Below are 23321 nucleotides of genomic sequence, written 5' to 3' on the forward strand. Positions count from 1 at the left end.
AGAATCGCGCTCATCGGACAAGCGTCTGGGTCGTTTATTGCCTGTGAGAAGCAGCACGTGGGCCCGTGGGCTCTGCTGGCCCACGGGGAAGGTGCACTGGCGGGCGGCTCGCAGCCAGGGCGGGGCGGCCACGAGTCGGCGGGGTCTCGGCCACGTCCATAAAGAGTCTGGTCAGTAAAGACTGGGGCTGCGGGGCCCGGACGACGGCCCGCAGGAGACGGCGCCAGCGCCACGCGGCCTCGCCTCGCCGTTACTTGGCCCTTTTCGTCATCCTGGAAGCAAGCAGAGGGGACAGCCCGTGAGGCCTGCTGCCCAGGGGCGCCCCGCCACCGCGGGCTCACACAGCTGGGCTCGGGTCACGTTTCCTGACTGCCCACGGCCGGTGTGTGCGCACCCCGCGCCCCACACACACCACACACGCCCCGCGCCACACACACTCCACGCCACACACGCCACACACGCCACACACACACCACCCCACACCCCCGCGCCATATCACCCGTATCACCCACCATATCACCCACACCCCCACACCCCCAACACGCCCAGCCCTCCTCCCAGGCCCCCAGCCCCTCCTAACGGGCCCGGAGCTGCGCTCCAGATTCCCCGGACACAGCGGCAAGGGGCTGCTTACTCGTACTTGATGAGCCGGCCGCCCTGGATGAGCTGGGCCACCTCGTTGGTGGCGTGGCACGCCAGGAGGAGCCAGTTTCGAGGCTGGACCTTGTAGGCGAATCTCATGAAGGTCAGGGAGTAACAGCAGAGGGCTGCGGCGGCAGAGCAGAGGGGCAGTGACTGACAGCGGGGGCGCGGGCATGGCCGAGGGGAGAGCTGCCTGCTAGCCTGGCCAGTGAGAAACCCTCTTGGGCGGGACAAGACAGTGTGGGCTGTGCGCGGCCTGGCCCTTGTCTCCGTGCCCCCCAGTGTCCACAGCCCCTTGTGTGGGAGTCTGTTCCCGACCCCAGCTAGGCCCCAGGGACGTGAGGCTTCCCAAGCAAAGTCCAGTGGACACCCCCCGCACCCCGCACGCGGCGGCTCCACCTGAAAGGCAAACAGCCTGGCACCCAGGCAAATATTTACAGCGGCCTCCCTGGAGGATCACAGTCGGAGCGGCCTCGGGGCGCCTGCAGCCTCTGGGGACACAGGGTGCGCCCTCGCCCTTACCGAAGGTCATCCGCCCGCTGATGATCTCTGGGGACTTCTTCATGTCATTGATGGCGGCTATGGGGAGACCCCAGTTGGCGACTGGGCCCCAGAAGTGCTGTCAAGAGATGCGAGGGGAAGGAGAGGAAAGTTAGGGGGCCATGGGCGGCTGCGAGTCCTCAGTGTCAGTTTTCACCTCACGCCTGCGGTGCAGCCCCGGACGGTGGCTCGGAGGCGGGCCCTGGCGTTTGCGTGCGAGCCGGCGCCGGGCCAGCGGCTTTGGGAGGAACCCCGGACATGGAGGGTGTGACTAGGGACCGGGTCCCGCAGACCTGTGCTTCCTGGAGCCGCTGCGGCGAGCCACGACCCACCCCTCGGTCACCATGCCTTGAGGGGTGCGCAGGGGCCACATCCACTCATTGTCTAATTTTGGAGGCGGAAGTCCTGTGGCTTTGGCCCATGAAAATGTGTTTTATTTGTGTACAACGTGCAGCTACTTTAACATACGAAGAGGCCGTGTTCGGCGGCCTGGTCACAGGGCACTGCGCAGCGGCAACGGCCCTCACTTGACCACACGCCAACTAGGAGTCGCCAGAAGCCAAGCCAGACGGGAGGCAGGCGGGAATCCGGAGGAGCACACACAGCAGAACCGACCGGCGCGCCGCGGGCAGCTCCAGGTGTCCGACAGCAGCAGAGGCCCTGGGGCAGGGCGGAGCCCGCGGGCGTGAACCCCTAGCTCCTGCTGCCCCTGCCGCCGACGCTCGCTGGGAAGGGGCCTCTTATGTCTCCTGGGGCCCTCCCCGGCGTCCGACCTTCCTTTCCCTGCTCGGGCGCTTCCTGGGCGGTGCGGGGGCTCAGCCGCCAGCCTGGGGCCTGCAGCGCCACCCACACTGGGCAGAGGGGAAGGGCGGCAGTCGGGCTGCGAGGGGCGTAGCGCGGGCGGCGGGCTTCCGGCTGCCAGCACCGAGCTGCGCAGAGGCGGGTTTCCTAAGAAGGTCATTTGGCCTCAGGAAGTCATGGCGCCCCCGCACCCCTCAGGCAGGCCAGCGCCCCCGTCTCACCCCACTGCTGGCCATGGCCACCCCGGCACCGTCCCGCAGGTGGTGGCGTCCCGAGGGGACAGACGCCCAGGGACACTGGGCCAGCCCCTAGCCCGGAAGCCTGCCGCCCGCGCACGCCGGGGCACAGCCCTGGAAGGGAGGAGAGGGACCGTCTTACCGTGCTGTGCGGCGAGGCGCGGCCGAGTCCAGGCGGGAGGCATGGAGGGAAAGAAGAGAAAAGATGAGATGCCGTCCAAGACGGGGCTCCACGCCGAGCTCGGCCCCGCGCTCCGCGTCCTCTGCTGCAGCGCGCGGGAGCCACGGGACCGGTCGGCGACGCTTGCAGAGAAGCCACGGTTCCCGCGACAACCGGCCCGACACACCCTTAAGCCTGGGAAAGGTGAGCCTGAGCTCTCGGCGCCGAGCCGCAGGAGAGCAACGTTCCGGGGAAAACGATGCAGCTCACCAGAAAGAGCCGCACAGGGAACCGGCAATTTTCTAGAAGTCGCATTAACAAAGTAAAAGGAAACAAGAGAGCTTTATTAAGCTTATTTACTCCAACACGTCACAAAATACTCTGACTCGAGCGCAGCCCGCAGGCACCTGTTCCTGGGGCGCGGCGGCCTCCGGGCGGGGCGGATGCGGGCGGGCAGCACGGGCTTTCGCTCAAGACCACAGGCTGGGGAGAGCCGAGCGCTGCAGAGCCCCATGAACACGCACTTTCCACTGTTGCCTGCTAAGAGATGATCACCAGGTGAGCCCCCAAAATAGACCCAAGGGCCTGGAGAGTCACACCTGCTCCCTCCTGGACGCCGGGCCCTGTGGCCGGCGGTGCAATGCTCACGAGGGACCTCCCGGGGGAGCGACCAGTGGACACCGCCAGGGCTGAGCGAACTGCTCTTTGAAGGCCAAAGCTGACACCACCTAGAAGCACGTGGAAGGTTCTAGAGCGGGTCACGTTTCTTTCTGAAACGGCGACTCGTGCTGGTAGCGCTGACTTTCTCTGTCGAGGTGAAGTGCTAAACACCCACTTATTCTCTGCCGGAATGAAATGGTAACACCCTTCATCAAGACTCGCAACCAAATGCGGTTCTGGCCGTGTCCACGCAGCGGTCAGGAGGCCCGAGCGTGCAGCCGGGCGTGTCTGTCGAGAGCTGCGACACCCGGGGCGGCTCCTGTCGGGGAGCTTCGTCCTCAGCACCGGACTCCGCCCGTGGGCGCGCGGGGCGGGGGCCTCGGGGCAGACGGGGTCCGGGGAGGGCGCCCGCCTCTCGCCCCGCCCGGCCTGGGAATGGCGACAACAGCTCCGCCGTGACGGAGCCACTGTGAGTGCGCTCGGCGCGGGGCTCTCTGGGGCGGCGGGCGGGCCGGGAGAGACAGGCCGGCCAGTCGGCGTCTGTCCTCACGACGGTGAGTTCACGAGACCAGCCCGTCACGCGGGGACGCGGTGAGCCCGCGCGGAAGCCGGGGCCGTGGGGGCTGCGCAGCCTCGGCTGTTCCGTCCAGACCCCACGCGCGGTCCAGTCCTCGGGGGTGAGAGCGAGGGCGCTGCTCCTCGGGGCTGGTCTTGCTCTCGCCTCGGCGGGGACCCGGACTGGCCTGTCAGTTTCTTCTGAGCCCATTTTCCTCCTCCTCACGTCTCCTGGGCCTGCCGCGTCTCTCCCGCTTTCACGCCGCGACTGGCGGCCTTCTGCCTTCTCTGGAGATGCCGGGACGGGCCCCCGCCAGCTCCGACTGCGCCAGTGACGCCCGGCAGAGCCGTCTGTGGCAGCGCCGGAGCGGGTGGGCGGCCAGGCCGGGGCCTCCCAAAGGCAGTTCTGGCCGCCGGAACCTCCTGGCGCTTCCCATCTCCTGCCAAGCCGCGCCCGGTTTTCCAGCCCGAGTTGAGGCGGAAGAAGCGCGACAGCTGGAGATGGGGCAGCCGCGGCAGGTGCTGGCCGCACTAACTTGTCTGGCAGGCGAGGCCTGGAGACGGAGCCTGTCCCGGTGCTCTGAGACTCTCGGTGCCAGTTCTGCCTTCAGAGCTTTGGGCTTCGCCCAGAGTTGCAGGCGCATGGCAGGGAAGGGGCAGCGAGGGCAGGGCAGGCGGCGCTGGGTGGCCGGGAGCAGGTGTGGGGCGGTGCCGGAAGCCTGGTCTGCTAGGCCCACTGTTCTTCGGCGCCACTGTTTTGCCTTGAGCCCTAGACCAGTGTCCGGTTTTGGCATCCCAAGTTTGGCATCCGGAGCGGGGCAGGCTTTCTGCTTGGCTGGACAAGCCTCTCAGGCGGCGGATATGTGAGGCCCAGGCTGACGCCAGCTCTGCAGCGCCGCCGCGCCTGTCCTGGGGTCAGGGTGACCCCGGAGGCCGCCGAGCAGCTACGCCCCCGTGAACGCAGAAGGGCCCTTGCCAGCTGCGGACGGTCTCGGCGAACCCACCCGAGCTGGAGACTGCCAGGCCTGCGAGATGGCGAACGGGCTTTAAAGCCCTGCTGTCCGCGTCCTCCCGAAGGGAACTTCCTTGAGGCAGGCATCGAGTCCACGGCCTCCCCAGGGGGGCTCTCTGGGGCAGATCTGCACAGAGCTCGGCTGGCTCAGCCACCAAAATACACGCCCCATCTGGAAACCTAATTGCTCTTCTTCCTTTATTCTTTTTTTTTCAAGATTTATTCATGCCTACAAGAGCTGGGGTGCAGGCCAGAGGTGTGGGGGGGTGAGAGGACTCCCCAGAGACAGTGCGGGGAGCAGAACAGGTGGATCCACTGAAATCCATGGCTGAGGGGAGCAGCGGGCAAGTCAGGGGAGGTCTGGGGCGTCCTGTGGGTCACTCCCCGGCCGGGGATGGAACTTGCGCTGCAGTGGCTGCCGACAGCTTCACAGCGCCGAGACCCGCCCCCCACCCTGTGCCACCAGGGAGGCCCCTCTTCCTCCATTCTTGATCCAAAACTCCGGGGGAAAAGAGCAAAAAAGACTCTCTTCTCTCACTCTACCAAGAAAGACCGGAGGGAAACCGTTTCCAAAAAAAAAAAAAAAAAAGATAACAGAGATCCAGAAAGTTCTTGATTCTCAGTCCCCATGAAGACAGGCGTGCGAAGGGGTGGCAGCCGCCGGGAAGAGGAAGAGCGCGCCCGGGACGCGGGGGCTGAGGCGACGGAGACGCAGAGACTGCGCGTTGTCGGACGGCCCGGCCAGGCGGGCGCGACCCCAGCCCGCGGCTCACAGCCCAGGGCCACGGCCCCGCCGCGCGCCAGACCAGCAGAGGCGGCGGCTGCTCACGGCGCTCGGGCCCGCGGGCCGCCCTCGCCGCTGTCTGGTCTTCCATTCTAGGCCGGGCCCGGCCTCTTCCTCCTGCTTCTTGGAAGGTCCCTTCCGTGAGAAAGTCATCTCAGCCGTGTTCCCAGAACCTGACTGACAGAAATTCACCCTCTGTGGGAAATGTGATGTCAAATTTGTGCTGAAAAAATGGAGGGAGTTGCAGGAACGGCGAGTCCGAAGGACGAAAACAAGCGCCAGGCGGCGCACGGGGGATGCTGCGACCCAGTAAGAAGCTGAGCGAAGCCGCTCGGCATATTTTTGTTTCCAGAAGGATGTTACTTTGAAGCCCCCGTCCTGCCGCGAGCCGCCCCGGGAGGGGGTCTCTTCTCTCACGAGGAAGGTGGGGACAGGGGTGCCTCCCTGGCCAAGTCCAGGAGGAAGGCTGCTCTGTCCAGGGGAAGAGGCTCCCATGGAAGCTCCTGCAGTTGGGCTCCAGACCCCCAAGTGCCCTCCGAGGCTGTGGCAGGTCGCGGGCAGCCCCGAGCGGCGGGGACCCCAAGGCGGCCGGGCCACTTTGGGGGCTGCACAACAGTGATTCAGATGGGGAGCCCGGACACACCCACACTGGGGCGACCTCCCCCCACACCTGCAGAACAAGCTGTTCAGAGAGGGACAGACGGGCCAGGGAGGGGCCGGTCAGTCTCACAGAGGGCTGCACCCGGCACGGGCAGTGAACCCCCTCCGGAGAGGTGCGCTGCAGCCCACCGGCTGTGGGTTCAGGGCCCCCTGGCTTGGGGCGCCCCCTTGAACTGTCGTCAGGTGCCCCATCGCAGGGCCTTCCTGGATGCTGCAAGTCTGCCTTTCCTCACGGAGTCAGAGCTTTACTCAAGCAACACCGGAGCGAGAAAGGAGAGGTGCCGCCGCGCCGCGTGCAGCTGACCTTAGGGGAGCAGGCAGGGCCCGGACAGCTGGCGCTCAGCAAGCAGCCAGCAGGGCGGCCGGCACCCTCCAGGCCAGGCCCTCCTCCTCGGAATGGGCTGGCCAGTCCTGCCAGGGAAGAGGTGAGCACCTGCCCCAGGCCAAGGGGACACGCCACGCCGGACGAGAGGCCTCCCCTTGGAGACCCACGGTGAGTAGTGACCTCGTCTCCCCCCCTTTGACCTTGGCCGGCCACTATTACAAGGTCCACAAGGAGAGAACGTCAGTAAAAACCCGAAGATTCAAAACCAGCGACACTTGGCAGGAGGGACCAGGAACACGGCTCCGTGCTGCAGCCCTGCCGCCCCCACGGCCTGCCCGGAGCCCGGCTGGCCGAGCCCGCGCGCGTCCCGGGCCTGGGGAAGGACGGGCCGAGGCTGCGCCCCGCCGCGCGGGGGTGAGAAGCTGCTGCCCGGCTCTTCCCTCTGCCCAGGGCGGGACTCCTGCCTCACGGCCGCCGGGCGGGAGGGCCGCGCGCAGCACCACGGCGCCGGCCAGGCCGGACGGGAGCCCGTCCGCGGTCCCGGGTGCCCCGGCTGCTGCCCGCGGCGCCGACCCGTCCCGCCGCGGCTCCCGCCTTCCAGCGCCTGGAAACGCCGCTTTCCCCCGGCCCGCGCCGGCGGGGGGGGGGGGGGGGGGGGGGGGAGAGGGGGGAGCGCGGCCTCTCGCGCACCAAACCCTCCCGCAGGGCCGGGCCGGGCGGCCAGACGGGGGAGGCCGCGCCCCAGCCCCGCGCCCTGGCCCGGCGGGAAGGACGCGCGCCGCGTGCCCTTGGGGCGCCGCCATCCGCCGCGGAGGCCGCCCCCCCCCGCTGCGCCCCAGCTCGGGCCCCGCGGGGCGGACACCCGCGGGCGCCGCGGCCCCGGCCCCGGCCCCGCCGTCACGGCCGCGCGAGGCCGCCCCCGGCCCCCCGCCCCCGGCCCCCCGCGCCCCCGGCCCCCCGCGCCCCCGGCCCCCGGCGCCCCTGCGCCCCCGGCCCCCCGCGCCCCCGGCCCCCCGCGCCCCCCGCGCCCCTGGCCCTCCGCGCCCCTGCGCCCCCGGCCCCCCGCGCCCCTGCGCCCCCCGCGCCCCCCGCCCCTGCGCCCCCGGCCCCCCGCGCCCCCGCGTCCCGCGCCCCCGCGCCCCCCGCGCCCGGGCCGGGGTCCCCGCCCGCGCCCGCCCGCCGCGGGTCACCTGAGCAGGTAGTCGCGGAAGTCGCGGCTGCGGAGGTAGTCCGCCGCCCTGCGCGCCAGCGCGCCCGCCATGCCCGCCGATGCGCCGCCGCCGCGCCGGGCACGCGCAGCGCCGAGGGAGGCCCCGCCCCGCCCTGCGACCCCGCCCGACGCCGCGGCGCCCGCCCCGCCCAACCGTCCAATCGCAGGGCGCGGGGCGGCCGGCGGCGGCGCGGATTGGCCGGCGCGGGCCGCGCCCTCCCCCCGCCCCTCGGCCCGAGGGGGCGGGGCCGCGGGAACATGGCCGGCGCCGCGGGGATTGGCTGGCGGTTGCCGGGCGCCCGCCCCCCGCCCCCCGCCCCCCGCCCCGCGCTGCGGCCGTCCTCGGAAACGCGCGGGCGGCTCCCCCGCCTGCGTGGGCCCCAAGGGCGCCCCGCCCCGCGCGGGCCCGGCCCCCGCCCCCCAAGGGCACCTCGACCCGCGTGGGCCCGGCCCCCGCCCCCCAAGGGCGCCCCGACTCGCGGGGCACCGCCGTCGACCCCCAAGGGCGCCCCGACCCCCTGGGCTGCGGCGGGGACCCCCGTTTCTGTTTCCACTGGAAATCCCTTTGCCGGGGACGGGGGGGGGGGCGCCCGGCCAGGCGGCTCCGCGGGGCTTCCTCGCCGGTGCCCGCGGGCCGGCCGGGGGGATGGGGAGGGGGAGGGGGATGGGGAGGGGGGATGGGGAGGGGGATGGGGTGGGGAGTGCGGGGGCGGGTGGAGGTCGGGGGCGGCGGGGAAGGGCCCTCAGGCTGTGCGCGTGGAGGTAGGAACGCCTGGGTCGTCTCCGGGGCGCCGGAGGAGAGTTGGGGTGCTGCTGGGGGAGAGTTGGGGTGCTGCTGGGGGCGGGAAGCGAGGCTGGGGAATGTTCCTGCTGGAGCGGGGGACGCAGCCCGAGGAGAGGGGCCGTGGCCAGCCCGTGCCCTCACCCCCCCATGCAGCGCCCCCAGCCCCGCGGCCTCCCCTCGGCCGACCGGGCTGTGGAGGGTGCGCGAGGCCGCGGGAGGCCTGTGAGGCCCGTATCACGGATTTGTATCCGAAGTGCCCGTCTCGCTGGGTCACGAGTAGTTTTTATTCAGTAATTTCCTCTTTACTGAGCACGCCGTCTTTGTCCACCTCTTGGCAGACGCGCCTTCATCCCAGAAACCTGAAGGCAGGCGCAGGACAACCACCCTCGGTAAACTCTGCCAGCTGCCCAGCGCCAGCTGCCGGGCCCCAGGCCCAGCGAACACCCCAGGGTCACGGATGTTTCAGCTGCTGTGAAACAGCAGCTCCCAGCCGGTGCCTGTCGGCGGGACAATTTCTTTTCTTTTTTCTTTTTTAAAGACTTATTTATTTATGCATACAAGAGCTGGGGTGCAGGCCAGAGGTGCAGGGGTGCGAGGACTCCCCAGAGACAGAGTGGGGAACAGAACAGGCAGAGCCACTGAGGGGGCAGCGGGGAGACAGGAGGGGTCTGGGGGATCAAACACATGCTGCAGCGGCTGCGGACAGCTTCAGTGTGCTCTGCTTAACCCCTGCACCACCAGGGAAGCCCATCAGCTGGACAGTTTCTGGCCGTGGCGCTGGCCAGCGTGCCTGCTTGCAGCGTGAGGCGGCAACTGGGTAGGAGTCCTCGGGAGGCGCGGCGCGGGGAGAGTGACAGCAGCTCCCTTCAGAGCCCGGCCGCTTGCTGGGCTGCCTGCCCTTGTGGCAGAAATCGGTTCTGTGGCCCCCAGCAGCCAGGCGAGAGGACTCAAGGCTCCCTCCCGTGCGGCCTCTTTCTCGGGGCACAGGTCGCCGTGTCTCCTCCTGCACTCACAGGTCTGTGGGCAGAAGCCGGTTGGCCTGCGGGCAGACAAAGCTTCCCTCCGCTGCTTTCATCCTTGGCTCGGAATGGAGACACTTAGGGCCACTGCAGATCTGCCAACTCCGCTCCTCGTCCCCCTTCCTAAGTGACGTCCAAGCAGTTGAGAAATGGATGTACATTCTGGTTACGTAACATCGGTTGAACAGGTTTTCATGCCTGTGAATTTATTATAAGCTGCATCCCCCTCCCCGCCCCCTCCTGCCTGAGGTGGGGCTGCCTGCTGGTGCCTCTGGGTGCATCCCAGGCGCCCTCTGGCGCGCCACAGGGCCTTGGGCAGTGGCCAGGGGGTTGCTCTCCTCTTGGCCAGTTTCACCTGAGAAGCTGCAGCTCTGCATCTCCCCCGGGGGACCGGCTGGGGACCTGGGTGCTGAGGCCTCGTCCGGCCTCAGGCTCACCAGCAGGTGGTGGCGCGCTAAAGCGGAAGGTCCCAACACCCGAGAGCTGACCCGGCGGCACGCGGGGAGTCGACCGCATTGGTTGATTTCTCCAGAAACCTTTCACCTACAAAGCGGCTGGCACGACGGGGTTCGCTGGCTCAGGCTGCACGCGCCGGCGGGTGCCGGGTCTGGGTGCCCTTCTGGGCTGATCTGGAAGCTAATATTTGGTTTGACCTCATCCGTTCTCTTTGGCTTCTAGGCCAAGAGGGAAGCTGCACTGGAGCACCAGTTACCTGAGGAAGTGGCGTCGCAGGGCCCTGCCAGCCCCAGGAGGGACCAGGGGGCCGGCACCCCCTCCGTCCTGTCCCGGCTGGGCCACACCTCCCTCTGACTGACCCTGTGCGGGTGCTGAGGCAGGAGCTGGGATTTGAACCTGTGACCTCCAGCGGCCCGGTGCGCACGTCTCTGCTTCCACGCGCTGTGGGCCGGTGTCCATGTCAAGCTTTCCGGAGACTTGGGCGTGGGAGGGCCCAGGAGGGAGGGGAGGATTTTCCAGGGAGGGAAGCAGCCAGGCCCTTGTGTGCGCCCATCCCGTGCCTCTCTGCCCCATGGCGGGGCTGCCCAGCGGCTGGCAGGTGCTGCTCCGGGCTCAGGTAAACCTGGACAGGTGGGCGTTCTGCCTTCCAACTGGAGAAAGGGGGTGGGGGGAAGAGGGGGCAGCATGGGCTCAGCGCAGGAGGGAGGGGGCTCCAGGGAGCGGGCCGGCCACTGGCCCCGCTGGGGCTGGAGGACGTGCAGAGACCTGCGCTCAGGGCCCGCGGGCAAGGACGTGCTGCCGTGGGGGAGGGGGGGAGCCCTGACAAAGGGTCTGGATGTGGCCTTGGGAAGTGTCGTGGATGACAGGAGCAGAGGCATTGTGGCCGTGGCTCGGGTAAGAGCGGCGCGCGCCGCTGAAGGGCCGGGGCCACGTGTGCGTGTGACCCCGTGTGCGTGTGACCCCGTGTGGCGGCCCCGGAGGCAGCATTTCACTAAGTCACAAACCAGTCCGCGCTCCTCGGCAGGGCCCCCCATTGGGGGTGCTGTGGAAGTGTGGGTGCAGGGCCTGCCAGCAGGTCTGTCCTCTGAGCATCCTCCTCGGGGCTCCCCAGGTGTGTTCACCCATGTCACCACTTTTGCATCATTTTCCCGCAGGGACGTAAAGAGCTTCTCTACTGAAGTGCTTGCTAAGTAGCGTTTAGCCCCCCAAGGGGGTTTTGATGGGGAAACGGAAACACCCGAGACAGCGAGAGCTGGGGCAGCACAGCCCGGGCAGCCCCATCTTGCCCCGTGGCAGGGCTCCGGTCTCTGCTTAGCTCTGGGGAGGCGGCCGGGCAGGACCTGCGGGCTGTCCCCGGGGCCCTCCCGCCCCATCTGGGAGGGGTAGCTGCCCACGCGCGCGCTGCCAGTGAGTGCTGCCAGGTGAGCGGGCTTCCCCTGCGGCCCGCCTGCTGGATTCCGGGCTGACTCTGGCCTCTAGCTGACTCTGGCCTCTAGCGGCGGGTGGGACTCGCACTGTCGGTGGAGATGTCCTCCCGCACCAACGGCTGGCAGAGACTATCCTGACTCAGTTCAGCGCCTCCCCTGCTCACCCCCCAGATTGCTCCTGGCCGTGAGGCCTTGGGTCAGGACCACAGGAGGAGACCCGCCCTCAGGCCTCCGGGTGGGGGAGGACGGCGCCCCCCTGAGGCCCAGGCTGGCCCAGGCCGCATGACATGACCAGCCCGCACGCGACCAGGCGCATGTAGTCTGCCCACAGCGCCAAGCGAGCCAAGAAACACTGTGTCCCACCTGCCGCTCAGGCTCGTCTATCACACGCGCGTGATGGGCGTGCAGGGGCGCGGGGTTCAGGGAGCCGGCCCTCGGGCTCCCCCTGAGAAAGTTCCACCGGCGCCCCCCTCTAGAGGCACAGGGCGAGTCCCCCACAGGCAGAGATGTTTAGGGACAGCCGAAGGGCCGGTTTATTATGAAAGGGCAGGGCAGGCAGGGCAGGGGCTAGGAAGGGGGCAGGGCAGGCAGGGCAGGGCTGGCACAGACACCAGCGCGCAGAGAGCTCCCCCAGAGGGACAGGCTTGCTGAGAGCGAGGCCTGCCGGGCCCCAGGGGGGCTCTTCTCTGGGGGCTCGCTCCTGTCTCCACGGTGAGACGACTCACTTCCGGGGTGTGCCTGGGCCGGTCTGTGAGGACGGGGCTCTCTACAAAGGCCGTGTGCACCCCCGGCTCTGCTCCACGCCCTGGTACTCCCGCAGCCTCTGACACCCTCGGCCGTCGGGGCCTGAGGACTGTCCTTCCCGCGGCCGGTTACGGCTGCGTCACCATGTCCACCCCTGTAGGCCTGGCCCCGCCGCCTGCGTCCTGCTGTCCCGCTCTCAGCCCCAGCAGCAGCAGGTAGGCGAGGAGGCAGCAGCGGGACGCAGCAGTCACCTGTCACCATGGCAGCCCGCTGCGGGGTCTAGCTGCTGGCCCGCGATGGGCCATGCAGCTCAGCACGAGCCCCAGGCCCAGCGACGGCCTCTCCACGCCTGCAGGTGCGCGGCTGTGCCTGCTTCCGGCCCTGCGTCGACGGCTGTGTCCACCTGTGCACCTGCCGGAGGACAGGGAGCCGTGTCCATTGTAAGACTCGGCAGGGTCAGGGGCAAGTGGGGGCGGTGGCCAAGGCCCTGGGAGTGCGAGGTGCCCTGGCCAGCGTGGCTGTGCCCTGGCAGTGGCTGAGGGGGGCGCCCCTGGGGGACCCTTGGCCCAGCTCTTGAGATGACGGGATGTTGTGGAGGGTCGCCTGCTCCACGTCGTGCCAGACAACTGGGTCAGACAGCTGGGCCCCACAGCTCACGGTCAGCAAACACGTCCCGCGCCCCTGCAGACACGCCAGGGCCCCTCAGCGTCCTGCTCTGCAGCGGCCCCGCGGGGTCCCGCGCAGGCCGGGGCGGGGCGGGGTTAAAGGCCACGTGGCACTGGGGCCCGCGGCGCAGGTGGAAGTGGGAGACGGGTGTTTCCTCCAGGGTCGGGTATCCCCGTGTGGCCGCCGGCGCCTTGTACCCGGCTCCCGGTCCTACAAGGGGACACGCAGGGCCGGGCGGGCACAGCGGCAGGAAGCAGACAGGGCAACCCCTCACCCTCTCGGGAACGCCCGGCCCCGCGGCGGCACGACTCAGGGCATGCTGGGCTGTGGGACGCAGCGCGGCCTGTTACAGCGCGGGCGCACCACGCAGGGGTCTCCCCCGGGGGCCCTGCCCACTGGGGGAGCCGTAGAGCAGCGGAGGGGCCCGGCGACCAGGGAGCAGCCTGGGGGCGGTGCGTGGAGCAGAGACGGGAAAAGCCACCATCTCGGACTTGGCTCTGCCCAGGGAAACGTGGGGGCCCGGGAAGGAGGCGCTGGGAGGAGACAGAGCATGGGTGCGAGACTGGGGGGTGACCGTGGTCTCCCTCCTTCCCCCCAGACCCGCCTGGCCCGCCTGCTGGCCCTGCCAGAAGGGCCTCGGATGTGGGGCAGCGCGCAGGCCTCGAGGCCCTGCTTGGGGCCACGCCTGTATGACTGGCACTGGCGACGGGATGGGAAACGCTGGCCTTTCTCCTCGCCGCCCCCTGCTGCAGGCGCCCTCACCCGGGGCCGTCGGTGCAGCGCCGGGGGCGCGCGGGCCCCGTGCAGAGGGTCCCAAGGGCGGCTACTGCGTAGAAGAATATTACACTTCATAAAACCCGTGTTTATTCCAAAAATCTATTCAGAAAGTCTGGAAAGCGTAATAAATACCTGTACAGGGGCCGCCCCTCTCAGACACACAACGTAAAGCGTGAACATGAACTGGGCTGGAAAGGCGCGGGGCGTGTAAACACAGTGCTGGTCACGGGGCCGGTCGCGGGGCGGGGAGGCTGCTGGGCGCCGGCCTCGCCCTCAGGGACACGCTCGGTCTCGAATCTCAGAGGCTCGAAGATACAAATGACCCCCAAGGGCCGGGCGGCCTGGGGCGACTCGCCGGGGCGGGCACCTCTCCCTCGGGACGGGGCACAGGCCCGCCCTGGCGTGGGGCCGAGTGCGGGCTGGATCCTCAGTCTGGTCTCGCCACGGGGCTGACGCCGCCCGAGCAGGGCAGCATCCGACTTGCGTGCAGCCGCACCTGGAGCCCCAGAGCCAGGAGAGAGGCGGGGGGCCGGGCTCGCCCAGCACAGCCGCGACTGCTCTGGGGACGCTCCGGGGAGAACGCCCCACCGACCTCTCCAGGCGCCTGTGTCTGGGCCCCAGCGGGAGAGTGGGGGTAGGGGTGGGGGGTGGGGGGGCAGAGGTATTTCACGGACGTTCAAGTACAGCTGCTTGTGGGGGGCGGGGCGGGGCTGCGGGGAGCACAGGCTGGCCCTGAGGCGGCCCCCCTGGGGTGGAGCAGGCACACCCCGCTCTCCCGCCCACGTGCCTGCAGCCTTCAGCCCCCGACCAGGCCGGGCCGAGGCCCCCAGGGCTGCCCTCGGCCCACAGTGGAGCCGGGGCTGGTCGGCTCCAGGGGCGGGACCCAGGGCCTAAGCAGGACCCCGTTTTTCCGCAGACTCTGATGATCAGTGAAGTAACAGACCGGAAACCAAACTGTTACAGGCGGAAGTTGCCTCAGCTTTGGGACAAGCATTTTGTGTTGAGAAGACACGAGACAGGCCTAGCGGGGCGGGGACTGGCCCAGGGGCCGGCCCGCCTCGGGCTCTTGCCTGCTCTGAGATTCTCCGCAAGGAAACCCCACGGGATAAATTAAAGCTTCTGAAATAAGTTAATGTTTTAAGGCCTGAAGAGGATCAGACCCACCTAATTTGAGAATGTGGCACTTATTCTTTTGGACTGAAGGGAAGCTGGAAACTGGGGACCACCACCGTTTGGGGGCGCAGCTGGCACCTCCGGCTCCCACCCTGGGGACGGTCACCAGAAAGGTCACGGCCGGCCAGCTCTCTCTGCCGGGGTGGGGGCGGGCGGGCGGCCACGCGCTCGGCCCTGTGCAGACGCCACGCCCACCTCGGGTCACCACCCCAGACACACACACACACGTGAAGGGGCGCTTGTGCAGGGCGCGCACACACACAGAAGCAGGGCCCTAACCCTCCTGCCGCGGCAGAGCCCGGGGAGGACGCACGGGGCAGCACAGAGCTTGGGCTGCCGACATCACAGCTTTTCCGCGGACTAGAAAGTGGAAGCCGAAGGCACAGCTGCGCCCTGGGTGGCCCGGAGCCCTCGGCCCGTGGTCAGCCCTGCAGCCCCGAGGCCTCCCACCGCCAGCTGCCTGGGCATGGACGGCTTCTCCCGGGGGACACGCCACTCTCAGGAAACGTGGTCGTCGAGGCAGAGGTGCTGCCGGCGTCTGGGGGGCTCTCTCTGCACTCCCACCCGCTCTTTGGACCACATGGCCGGAGCTGCTGGCCACCACCCTCCGCCTGGCCGGTGCGTCTTTTCAGCACAGCCTCGACAGTTGGGGGGGACGTTGGTTCGTCTGAGCAGAAGTGCGGCCTCGGGGGCCTGGCAGGCGTGGGACGGGCGCGGGCGCAGTGTCCGTCAGCAGAGCCCAGGTGGGTGGAGGTGGTGGGGTTGGCACAGCAAGGCATTGGGAGGCTGCGTCAGACGCAAGCGCGGCACCTTGGCCCAGGGCACAGTCATGGCGGCGCTGGCACCGGCCGTGTCCCCAGGGGCACGCATGCCCGCTGGCTGCTACAGCCTGGTGGAGGTGAGTCTCCTCATGCTGCGGCGCTGGGCCAGGCTGGAGGACAGCACCGGCTCCAGCCGCGGGGCCTGCGGGCTTCTGTTCAGGGCGAAGTAGGTGGCGGCCACGGCGCCCTGCAAAACCAAGGGGCAGGTGACCATGCTGTAGATGCGGAGCCTCGGTGCCCTGCTGGATGGATGCGGGGGCCTTGGGCATCCAGAGTGGACAGCTCAGGACAGGGGCCCTTGCGGGGCGGGACCTGCTTCTTATTCTGCGTCCCTCTTCATCCCGGGCCACCTCCCGTGACCATCTCAGAGCCGCATGGCACCGCTGGAGAAGGTCACCGGCTCTGGGCTCCTGGTGGGGCCGGGTCTGGCTGGGGCCTCGGGGCTCCTGGATCGAGGACTGGGTCTGGCCTGTGGCTCTGCCCCGCCGGAGAAGCCGAGACGCGCCTGGGGAACTGGATTTGGGCTCAGTCCTGGGGGCTGGTCCAGCAGACACCCTGACTGGACCACTCGCCTGGCGGGGCAGGCCACGCCTCTCCAGAGAGGGATCCCGCCCCAGGCACCCCGTCCCGAGACTCAGCTTGGGGGCTCAGGCCCCACTCGCCTTGCTGAGTTGAGGGCATGGCAGCAGTGACCCGAGGGTGGGGTGCGAGGTCCCTGGAAAGGGGGTGCGACTGGAATGCCCCCCCGGGTGCTCACTGGACCCCACTGCCTGCTAACTGGACCGGTGAGCCGCCTGGCCCAGCCTGAGCCGGAGCCTCCCCTCCGCAGCCCCACGCACGGAGGGGGAGCCCCTCGCCCCAGCAGCGGAGACCCCCAGACCTCCGGACGTCCGTCAGTCTATCTGGGCTGTAGGCCAGGGCGCAGGTGCAGGACGCCGCTTCCTCGCACAGGTAGTTCAAGGCCACAAGTGAGAAGTGCCGGGGAGGCCGGGGGAGAGTCCACCCACGAGTGGAGCCGGAGCCCGTGGCGGGCAGTGAGGGCGGGGTGGGGGGAGCCTGCCCCCGCTGCTCTGCGGCTGTGCCTCGCGGCCCCGGGTCTCAGGGTTCTCCATCCTTAGTGGCCAAGCCAGGCCCCCGGAGCACAGGCCCAGGGGTCTGTCAGGAAGGCCCAGAGCAGGCCGGGTCCGCCTGGCCAGCCACCCCCGCCCACCCTCTGGTACAGGCCTCCGTCCTGGGGTTTCTGCGCCCCGCGAGGCACCGCAGACAGGCGGACTCTGGCTCACGCAGTCGAAAATGGCTCTGCCGGGCCGTGGGGAGAGCGTGCAGACCTCGCCCAGCGGGGCTCAGGGCTGGAGGTCGTCGGCCGTGGGCACCCCCTCTCCGCTCCTCCCCGCCCTCTCGCCTCTGACTCGCCCTCGTCACCCGGGCTCCGGCTCCCCAGTCACCGGCTGTCACCGGCTGCGTGCATGGCGCTTCCCGGCTGGCGGCTGCCCCGGCGCCCCTGGGCCCCCCACGTGCCGCCCTGCCCCGCACCCACCTTCACCAGGTGCACGTCTGGTCTGCTGAGCTGGCTCTGGGACAGGTACTCCCTGTTCACGATCCAGGGGTGCTTGAGGACCTGCACGGCCGTCAGGCGCTGCTGCGGGTCCACGTGCAGCATCTTGGACACGACGTCCTGCGGGGGAGGGGCCGGTCGGGTGTGGCAGGGGCCGCCCACGGGGTCGCGGCCCCTCTCGGGCCAAACCCAGCCTTGTCTGGGGTGGCTGCGGGTTTGGGCTCAAATCTCTCTTCAGGTTTAGAGACGCGCTCGCGGCATCTGCGTAACGGCCAGCGCGGCTCGCCGGTGCACACCCCCCGGCGGCGGGGTTCTGAGCCCAGCACAGGGGGACGCTCATCCCTGCGGCGCTGTGAAGGCGAGTCTGCTCCACAGCCACACGCACACACGCGCACATGGCACACCCACACGTCGCGCGCAGAGCGCATGCAGGCACGCCTCGTGTGCACGCGCCACGCCCAGTGTGGCCTGCTTCCGCACGGCGTCGCCAGGCCCTGCCCGCGGCTCAGGCCCTCGGAGCCACCGCAGCCCTGGGAACGGGCCCGTCTCTCCCCCTCGCCGACGAGGCTCGGGGCTGGTGGTGAAGAACCCGCGCCAGGGAAGACCCGCGGACCCTCGGGCTCTCGGCCATGACCTCCGCCGTGACCTCTGCCACGGCCCCCGCCACGTCCTCCGTCACGACCTCGGCCACCTCGCCCTCACAGCTCCATCAACTCTGCCGCCTTCACCACCCTCTCCCCACGCTCACCCCTCAACTCCTCCACGCGACCTCTGGCACCTCCAGCGTGGCCTTCGCCGTCACCGCCGCCCTCCCTCGCCTCCGTGGCTGCACGAGGCTGCACAGCGAGGGCACCGGCAGGGCCCGGCCCCGGTTCTCTGCGCGCCCCCCAGTCATCTTACAGGAAGCAAAGGCCGGCGCGCTGCTCACCCGTGCTGGGTCATGGCCCACTATTTAGTCAGAGGCTGAGCTGGACTCAGTCTGGGGTGAGGAGACAAGCTGGCCGCAGAGCGGACTGCGGAGGACCAGGGGACAGGCGCTGTGGCCACAGAGCCGGGCCCCACACCGGGGCGGCACTTCACAGCTGCGTGTGTGGCAAATGCGCCAACGGGCCGGGCTTGGCCTGCACTGGGTCAACGCCGCCTACACGTCTCGGGCTGAGGTGGAACGTCAGTCAGGGGCAGACCGACGGTACGGGGGGGCGTCCTGTCAGCAGAGATCTTGAAAAGAGCTTGCCACAGGCAGCCTGGACCTGAGCCGCAACACGCACTGCGTCTGCAGCCTGCCGCCCTACTGTGTGCTCCTGGGATGGTACTGCCCTCCACACTCACGCAGCCTGTCCTCCCCGCCTGCTGCTGCCCTTGCTCTGGAGACCAGCTGGAAGCCCGTTGGGCGCGCGCAAGTGTCCCGTGTTTCCTTTACATTCATTTCAGCCGAGGCTCAAGAAGGCGTGTGCGGCCGAGACGGCTGCACTGCCCTGGCCTGCCGCGGAGCGCCCGGGAAGGAAGGGTGATGGGCCTGCACTTGCCTTGGCCGCGTCCGATATGGAGTCCCAGTTTCCCCCCGAAAGCGCGTACTTCCCGCTGCCAATCTTGGCCAGAATCTCCTCAGGAGTATCGTCCGGTCCGTTGGCAAAAGGGGTGAACCTGTGTGACGAGCGCATCGGGGCACTGAGCGTCCAGGGCAGCAGGAAGGGAAGCCGGCGCAGGCGGGGAGGGAGGGTTTCTTCCGGGCTGAGCCCAGGATCAAGCTCAGCCGGGCCCTCAGCTACTCCCCGGGTCGCACCAGCAGGTGCAGGACAGGGCCGACGGCCCTCTGAGCCAGAGCGGCCTGGGGACACGCGGGCCGGCCACGGCTGTCTGCGGGACGTGCATGGAGCCTGCTCTGCGCCGGAGGCCCAGCGCTGCCCACGCCCTACTCGCAGCTTTGACAAGTTAATTTTTGAGCTTCAACTGCAAATAGCTGGAGGAAAATATTCCCGGCCGCAGCAGTGATGCCCATGGACACACCCAGGTGGGCACAGGGAGCCCGTAAGCGCGTCTGTCTGTCCCCTGCAAGGCTGGGCGCCTGGTGCCCGCCGCCAGCAGTGGCAGCTCCACAGCACCGCCTTTAGTGGCCAAGCCCGTGGCACCGGCCACGCCAATGCCAAGTGAGAACCAGGGCACCCGCAGGCCTCGCCTCTGCTCCCCCGTGCTGAGACACCGGGCCGCCCCACCGAGACGCTGGCTGCAGCAAGGCCACAGCGCAGGAGGCCCTCGCCCCCTCCTGAGGTCATCCTGTCCATTTCGCTGCAGTGAACAAGATGGCAGTGGCCTCGGGCCTTCCCAAAGCTCTCCCTGCACGCAACTCTCTCACAAACGCCCAGTTCTTAGGCGTCCACACCTCCATGGCACGGGGAGCCCCGTCTATTCCGCATTCAAAAGTGAGGGAGGGAAGTGGCCACTGGGGCCAAGAAATCCAGCTGGGGTTGGAGCTGGGAGTGGCGCTCAGCTGGGAGGAGGCACAGCTGAGCCCTCCTGGAACCCGCCCGCATGGCCTGCCGCAGCGGTCACAGGGACGCCAGCTGGCCGTCTGCTGCACCCGCGGGGCCTGCGCTGCCCGGCCCTGGCAAAGGGGACGCTGTCAAGGACGGGCTGTGTGGACCCTGGAGGAGAGCAGCGCGGTGCCCGGGGCTGACGTGGGCCATGGCTGACTCTGGGGTCCCAGCTCCCTCACCCTGGAGAGCCTTTCAAGCAATGCGCGGGTCGGCTCCTCCTCGTAGGGGCTCAGCAAGTCTGCATGACCCCCCCAAGACCTGTGAGTGTGCATCTGTGGGGGGCGCCCGGTCCCGGGAGGCCCCGCCCCACCGCGGCCCCGGAGGCTGCACGCACCCCGCCAGCATGGTGTACAGCAGGATCCCCAGGCTCCAGATGTCGCACGCAGCGTCGTAGCCTTGCCGCTTCAGGACCTGTGGGGAAGCAGACACAGGTGGCGGCTCTGACGGGCGCGCCGGGCGGGTCATGCGGCAGGGAGCACGGCCGTGGCCCACTTGGCAGGCGGTGGAGGCTCGTTGCCATCAGCCCCCTCACACACATCTGCCCCCGGCCCCTAAAGGCCAGCGCCGGGCAGCCAGAGGGCTTGCTGGCCACCTGACAGGTCGGAGAGGACCCGTTGAAGGCTCATGTTTAAGGCCAAAGAGCCTCCTAAAATTACGGCAAAGTATCTCCAAGGGGAAGGCTCCCTCCCGCCCACACCTGGGCCCGCAGCTCAGGGGCGCAAGTGCGTTCACCTCGTGCAAATGCGCCACCCACTTCCAGAATCCCCTGCCCTCCTGCAAACTCTATGCCCACAGACACGAGGCCCTGTGCCCCGCGATGCCCGTCCACTTTGTAACCCTGGGCGGCCCGGGGCTGGGAGCGGGTCACCCGCTGGCCCCCAGGGCGGCGCCCGCAGGCCGCGGGCCAGCTCCTGCATGTCAGGCCTCGCCTTGTGCTGCGCGTCCGTCGGCTGTGCACGGCCACCCGGCTGCTCCCGCGCTTTGGTGCGGCCACGGGCACTGCACGGCCATGGGCACAGTGTCTGCTCTCGCCGCCGTGACGGCTCCTGCCACAGCGCTTAGTCGCGCCGCATCCAGTTCTCTGGCAAGCGAGTTGGGGCCCGGCCTGGCCCCACCCCGGAAACCCTCTGACACACCCAGGGGGGAGCAGCACGAGGAGGCCCACGAGCGCTGGGTGGCGGGGCCTGAGTTGGCCAGGACGGCTGCGTCCGGCCATGGCGAGGGGCAAAGCACAACTCCGTTGTCAGGCCCGCTCGCGGCACCCCGGCTGGGGACCCGGCCGCCCCGAACCCTGCCTGTTGGGGGTCGTGAGCCTGCTCAGTGGCCGGTGGGAGTGGCTCTTGGCTCGGTCCTCTGCCGAGGCTGACCCAGGGGTACCGGCCACGGAGCTCCTCGGCGGCTTCAGGACCTGATGGGACGGAGGCCGGGCTCGGAGCTGGAGGGGCTTGGGATGGAGGCTCTGGGGCCAGGCGGGGGCCCTTGGCTCTGGGGTGCACCTGCAAACCACTACAGCCCTAGGGGGAGCCTGGTCCCCACGTGCTTCTGTCACAGAGAAAGGACTGCGAGCTCCGCCCCAGGAAGCCCGCGGGCACCTCGGTTCTCACTGGGGCAGAGCGGGGGTGGGGGGGGTCTGTCAAAACGGCCTGCAGCACCACACGGTTGCCATGGAAACAGCCTTAGCAGTTCCACAAACGGGCAGTGAGACGAAGAAGCGACCCCGAGGGAGCCAGGTCTGGCTGATTCTTGCTGCCTCAACCCCTGCCCGGCCGGCGCCCGCCCCGCCCGCTCCGGGGAGGCCCCGCTCACCTCCGGGGCCACGAAGTTGGCGGTGTAGCAGGGGGTCATGAGCAGCCCGTTCTCGGCGCGCAGCTGCTTGGCGAAGCCGAAGTCGCAGATGCGGATGGACTCGGGGTTCCCCGACTCGTCCACGTACAGGATGTTGCTGGGCTTCAGGTCGCGGTGCACCACCTGCGGGCAGCGCGTGGCGGGCGCTCGGCTGCGGCCTGGTATCCCCCACCGGCCGCTGCTCTTGGGGACCCAGCGCAGAACCAACCCCCAGGAGACGCGTGAACGGAGGAGGGAGCGGGTGGCCATCCAGGCGGGCGGCGCAGGGTGCAGCTAAGAGGATGCCCAGCCCAGTCTGTGCCGAGTGCCCCGCAGGCCCCAAAGGGGCGGAGTCGGGGCCAGAGGCCTCTGCCCGGGCGGGGACCAGCCCCACAGACACCCAGAAGCCGCCCCCGTGCGGGCCGGGTGGTGCCAAGTGGGGCGAGCATCGGGCCAGTTGCCGCATGGCAGGGCCGGCACCCTCCGCGCTGGGGCTGTTGACCACACTGCGAGCTCCCAGAGAGGGGACAGAGGCCAACGGGCGGCCCGGAGCCTGCGCGTCCCCGCCGCCCCCACAGGACCCCGCTGCAGGCCCAGAGGGCAGCTGGAGGGCCACGCGCGGCCAGCAGAGCCAGGCAAGGACTCTGGAGGCCTGGGTTGAGGCCGTGGCTGGCTCGCGTTAACAGAAGCAAATCTGGGAATCCATTGTGCAAAGAACTGTTTCTGGGTTCCAGAGAAGCCCGGATGTCCTACCCAGCCCCTGCTGACCACACAGAGACCCCCTGTGTGGCGGTGGGGGAAGGGCCGGCTCAGACACGCCTGCAAGCTGAGGCCCAGGGAGCACGGCCCGCCTGTGAGGACCTGAGAGGGATGCAGGGAGCACCGCCTCCTGGGAGGAGCTGAGAGGGGTGCAGGGAGCACTGCCTGCCTGGGAGGAGCTGAGGGGCTCAAGGAGCACCGCCCGCCTGGGAGAAGCTGAGAGGGGTGCAGGGAGCACTGCCTGCCTGGGAGGAGCTGAGAGGGGTGCAGGGAGCACCGCCTCCTGGGAGGAGCTGAGAGGGGTGCAGGGAGCACCGCCTCCTGGGAGGAGCTGAGGGGCTCAAGGAGCACCGCCCGCCTGGGAGAAGCTGAGAGGGGTGCAGGGAGCACTGCCTGCCTGGGAGGAGCTGAGAGGGGTGCAGGGAGCACCGCCTCCTGGGAGGAGCTGAGAGGGGTGCAGGGAGCACCGCCTCCTGGGAGGAGCTGAGGGGCTCAAGGAGCACCGCCCGCCTGGGAGAAGCTGAGAGGGGTGCAGGGAGCACTGCCTGCCTGGGAGGAGCTGAGAGGGGTGCAGGGAGCACCGCCTCCTGGGAGGAGCTGAGAGGGGCGCAGGGCAGGGGGAGGCGCCCCAGGCAGGGTGGGAGACCAATGGGCGCCACGCAGCTGCCTCCAGGAAGTGAGGGCCTGCGAGCGGGGTCTGGAGCCCGACTCTGCCCCTTTCACCTGCGCGCCCTTGGCGAGCGCCTCGCCCCTCTGGCCATGGTCTCCCCACTGTGAACGGGCGCGGCCAGCAGTCAGGGGCAGCGGTGAAGGGGGGGCAAGCCGGGGCACCCCCAGTGGCCAAGCCGGGTGCCGGCACACGACCGCGCCCCGGGACCTGCGCAGGCAGAGCGGCGCTGGCCTCCTCCTGGCTGTGCACGCCCGCAGCTGCCCGGCCCCCCTGCTCGGGCACGGCCCAGGCCGGGCGCGAGGGGTGCGCGCTCACCCCCTGCGAGTGCAGGTAGTCCATGGTCCTGGCGATGGTGCACAGCACAGCGCTGGCCTCCCGCTCCGAGAAGCAGGTCTGGCGCAGGATGCGGTCCAGCAGCTCCCCGCCGCGCATCAGCTCCGTGACCAGGTACACGCACTGGCCGTCGTCGTACACCTGCGGGCGGGGCGTCAGGCGCCGCGCGGCCCCGGCACACCCCGCCCCTCCGC

The 23321-nt window shown here is 69.3% G+C and overlaps 2 protein-coding genes across 7 annotated transcripts in view; both read right to left on the reverse strand.

The window, feature by feature from the left end:
- Nucleotides 1-17: 17 nt before the first annotated feature.
- The window catches only part of MPC1 (mitochondrial pyruvate carrier 1), a 197826-nt gene continuing 174522 nt past the window's right edge, over nt 18-23321 (reverse strand). Inside the window, exons 1-5 of one of the 2 annotated variants that reach the window (XM_037520706.2) lie at nt 7566-7643; nt 2362-2365; nt 1165-1261; nt 635-767; nt 18-272 (exon numbers count right to left, since the gene is read on the reverse strand). In XM_037520706.2, the coding sequence (XP_037376603.1) occupies nt 251-272; nt 635-767; nt 1165-1261; nt 2362-2365; nt 7566-7636 (327 nt within the window). In that variant the 5' untranslated portion in view covers nt 7637-7643 and the 3' untranslated portion in view covers nt 18-250. Of the gene's footprint in view, nt 273-634; nt 768-1164; nt 1263-2361; nt 2366-7565; nt 7644-23321 lie in introns of those variants that run through there. The other variant, XM_054697974.1, reaches the window with a different exon arrangement.
- Nucleotides 14291-23321, reverse strand: part of RPS6KA2 (ribosomal protein S6 kinase A2) — a 100537-nt gene continuing 91506 nt past the window's right edge. For 4 of the 5 annotated variants that reach the window (XM_054697970.1, XM_054697972.1, XM_037520707.2 and 1 more), the window contains 6 exons: nt 23110-23268; nt 21348-21509; nt 19876-19952; nt 18534-18651; nt 16990-17127; nt 14291-15639 (listed from right to left, as the gene is read on the reverse strand). In XM_054697970.1, coding sequence (XP_054553945.1) covers nt 15514-15639; nt 16990-17127; nt 18534-18651; nt 19876-19952; nt 21348-21509; nt 23110-23268 — 780 coding nt within the window. In that variant the 3' untranslated portion in view covers nt 14291-15513. The remainder of the gene's footprint in view (nt 15640-16989; nt 17128-18533; nt 18652-19875; nt 19953-21347; nt 21510-23109; nt 23269-23321) is intronic. The other variant, XM_054697971.1, reaches the window with a different exon arrangement.

Source organism: Talpa occidentalis, unplaced genomic scaffold (assembly GCF_014898055.3).
Source record: "Talpa occidentalis isolate TD23 unplaced genomic scaffold, MPIMG_talOcc4v2.1 talOcc4.2, whole genome shotgun sequence".
NCBI classification, from domain to species: domain Eukaryota; kingdom Metazoa; phylum Chordata; class Mammalia; order Eulipotyphla; family Talpidae; genus Talpa; species Talpa occidentalis.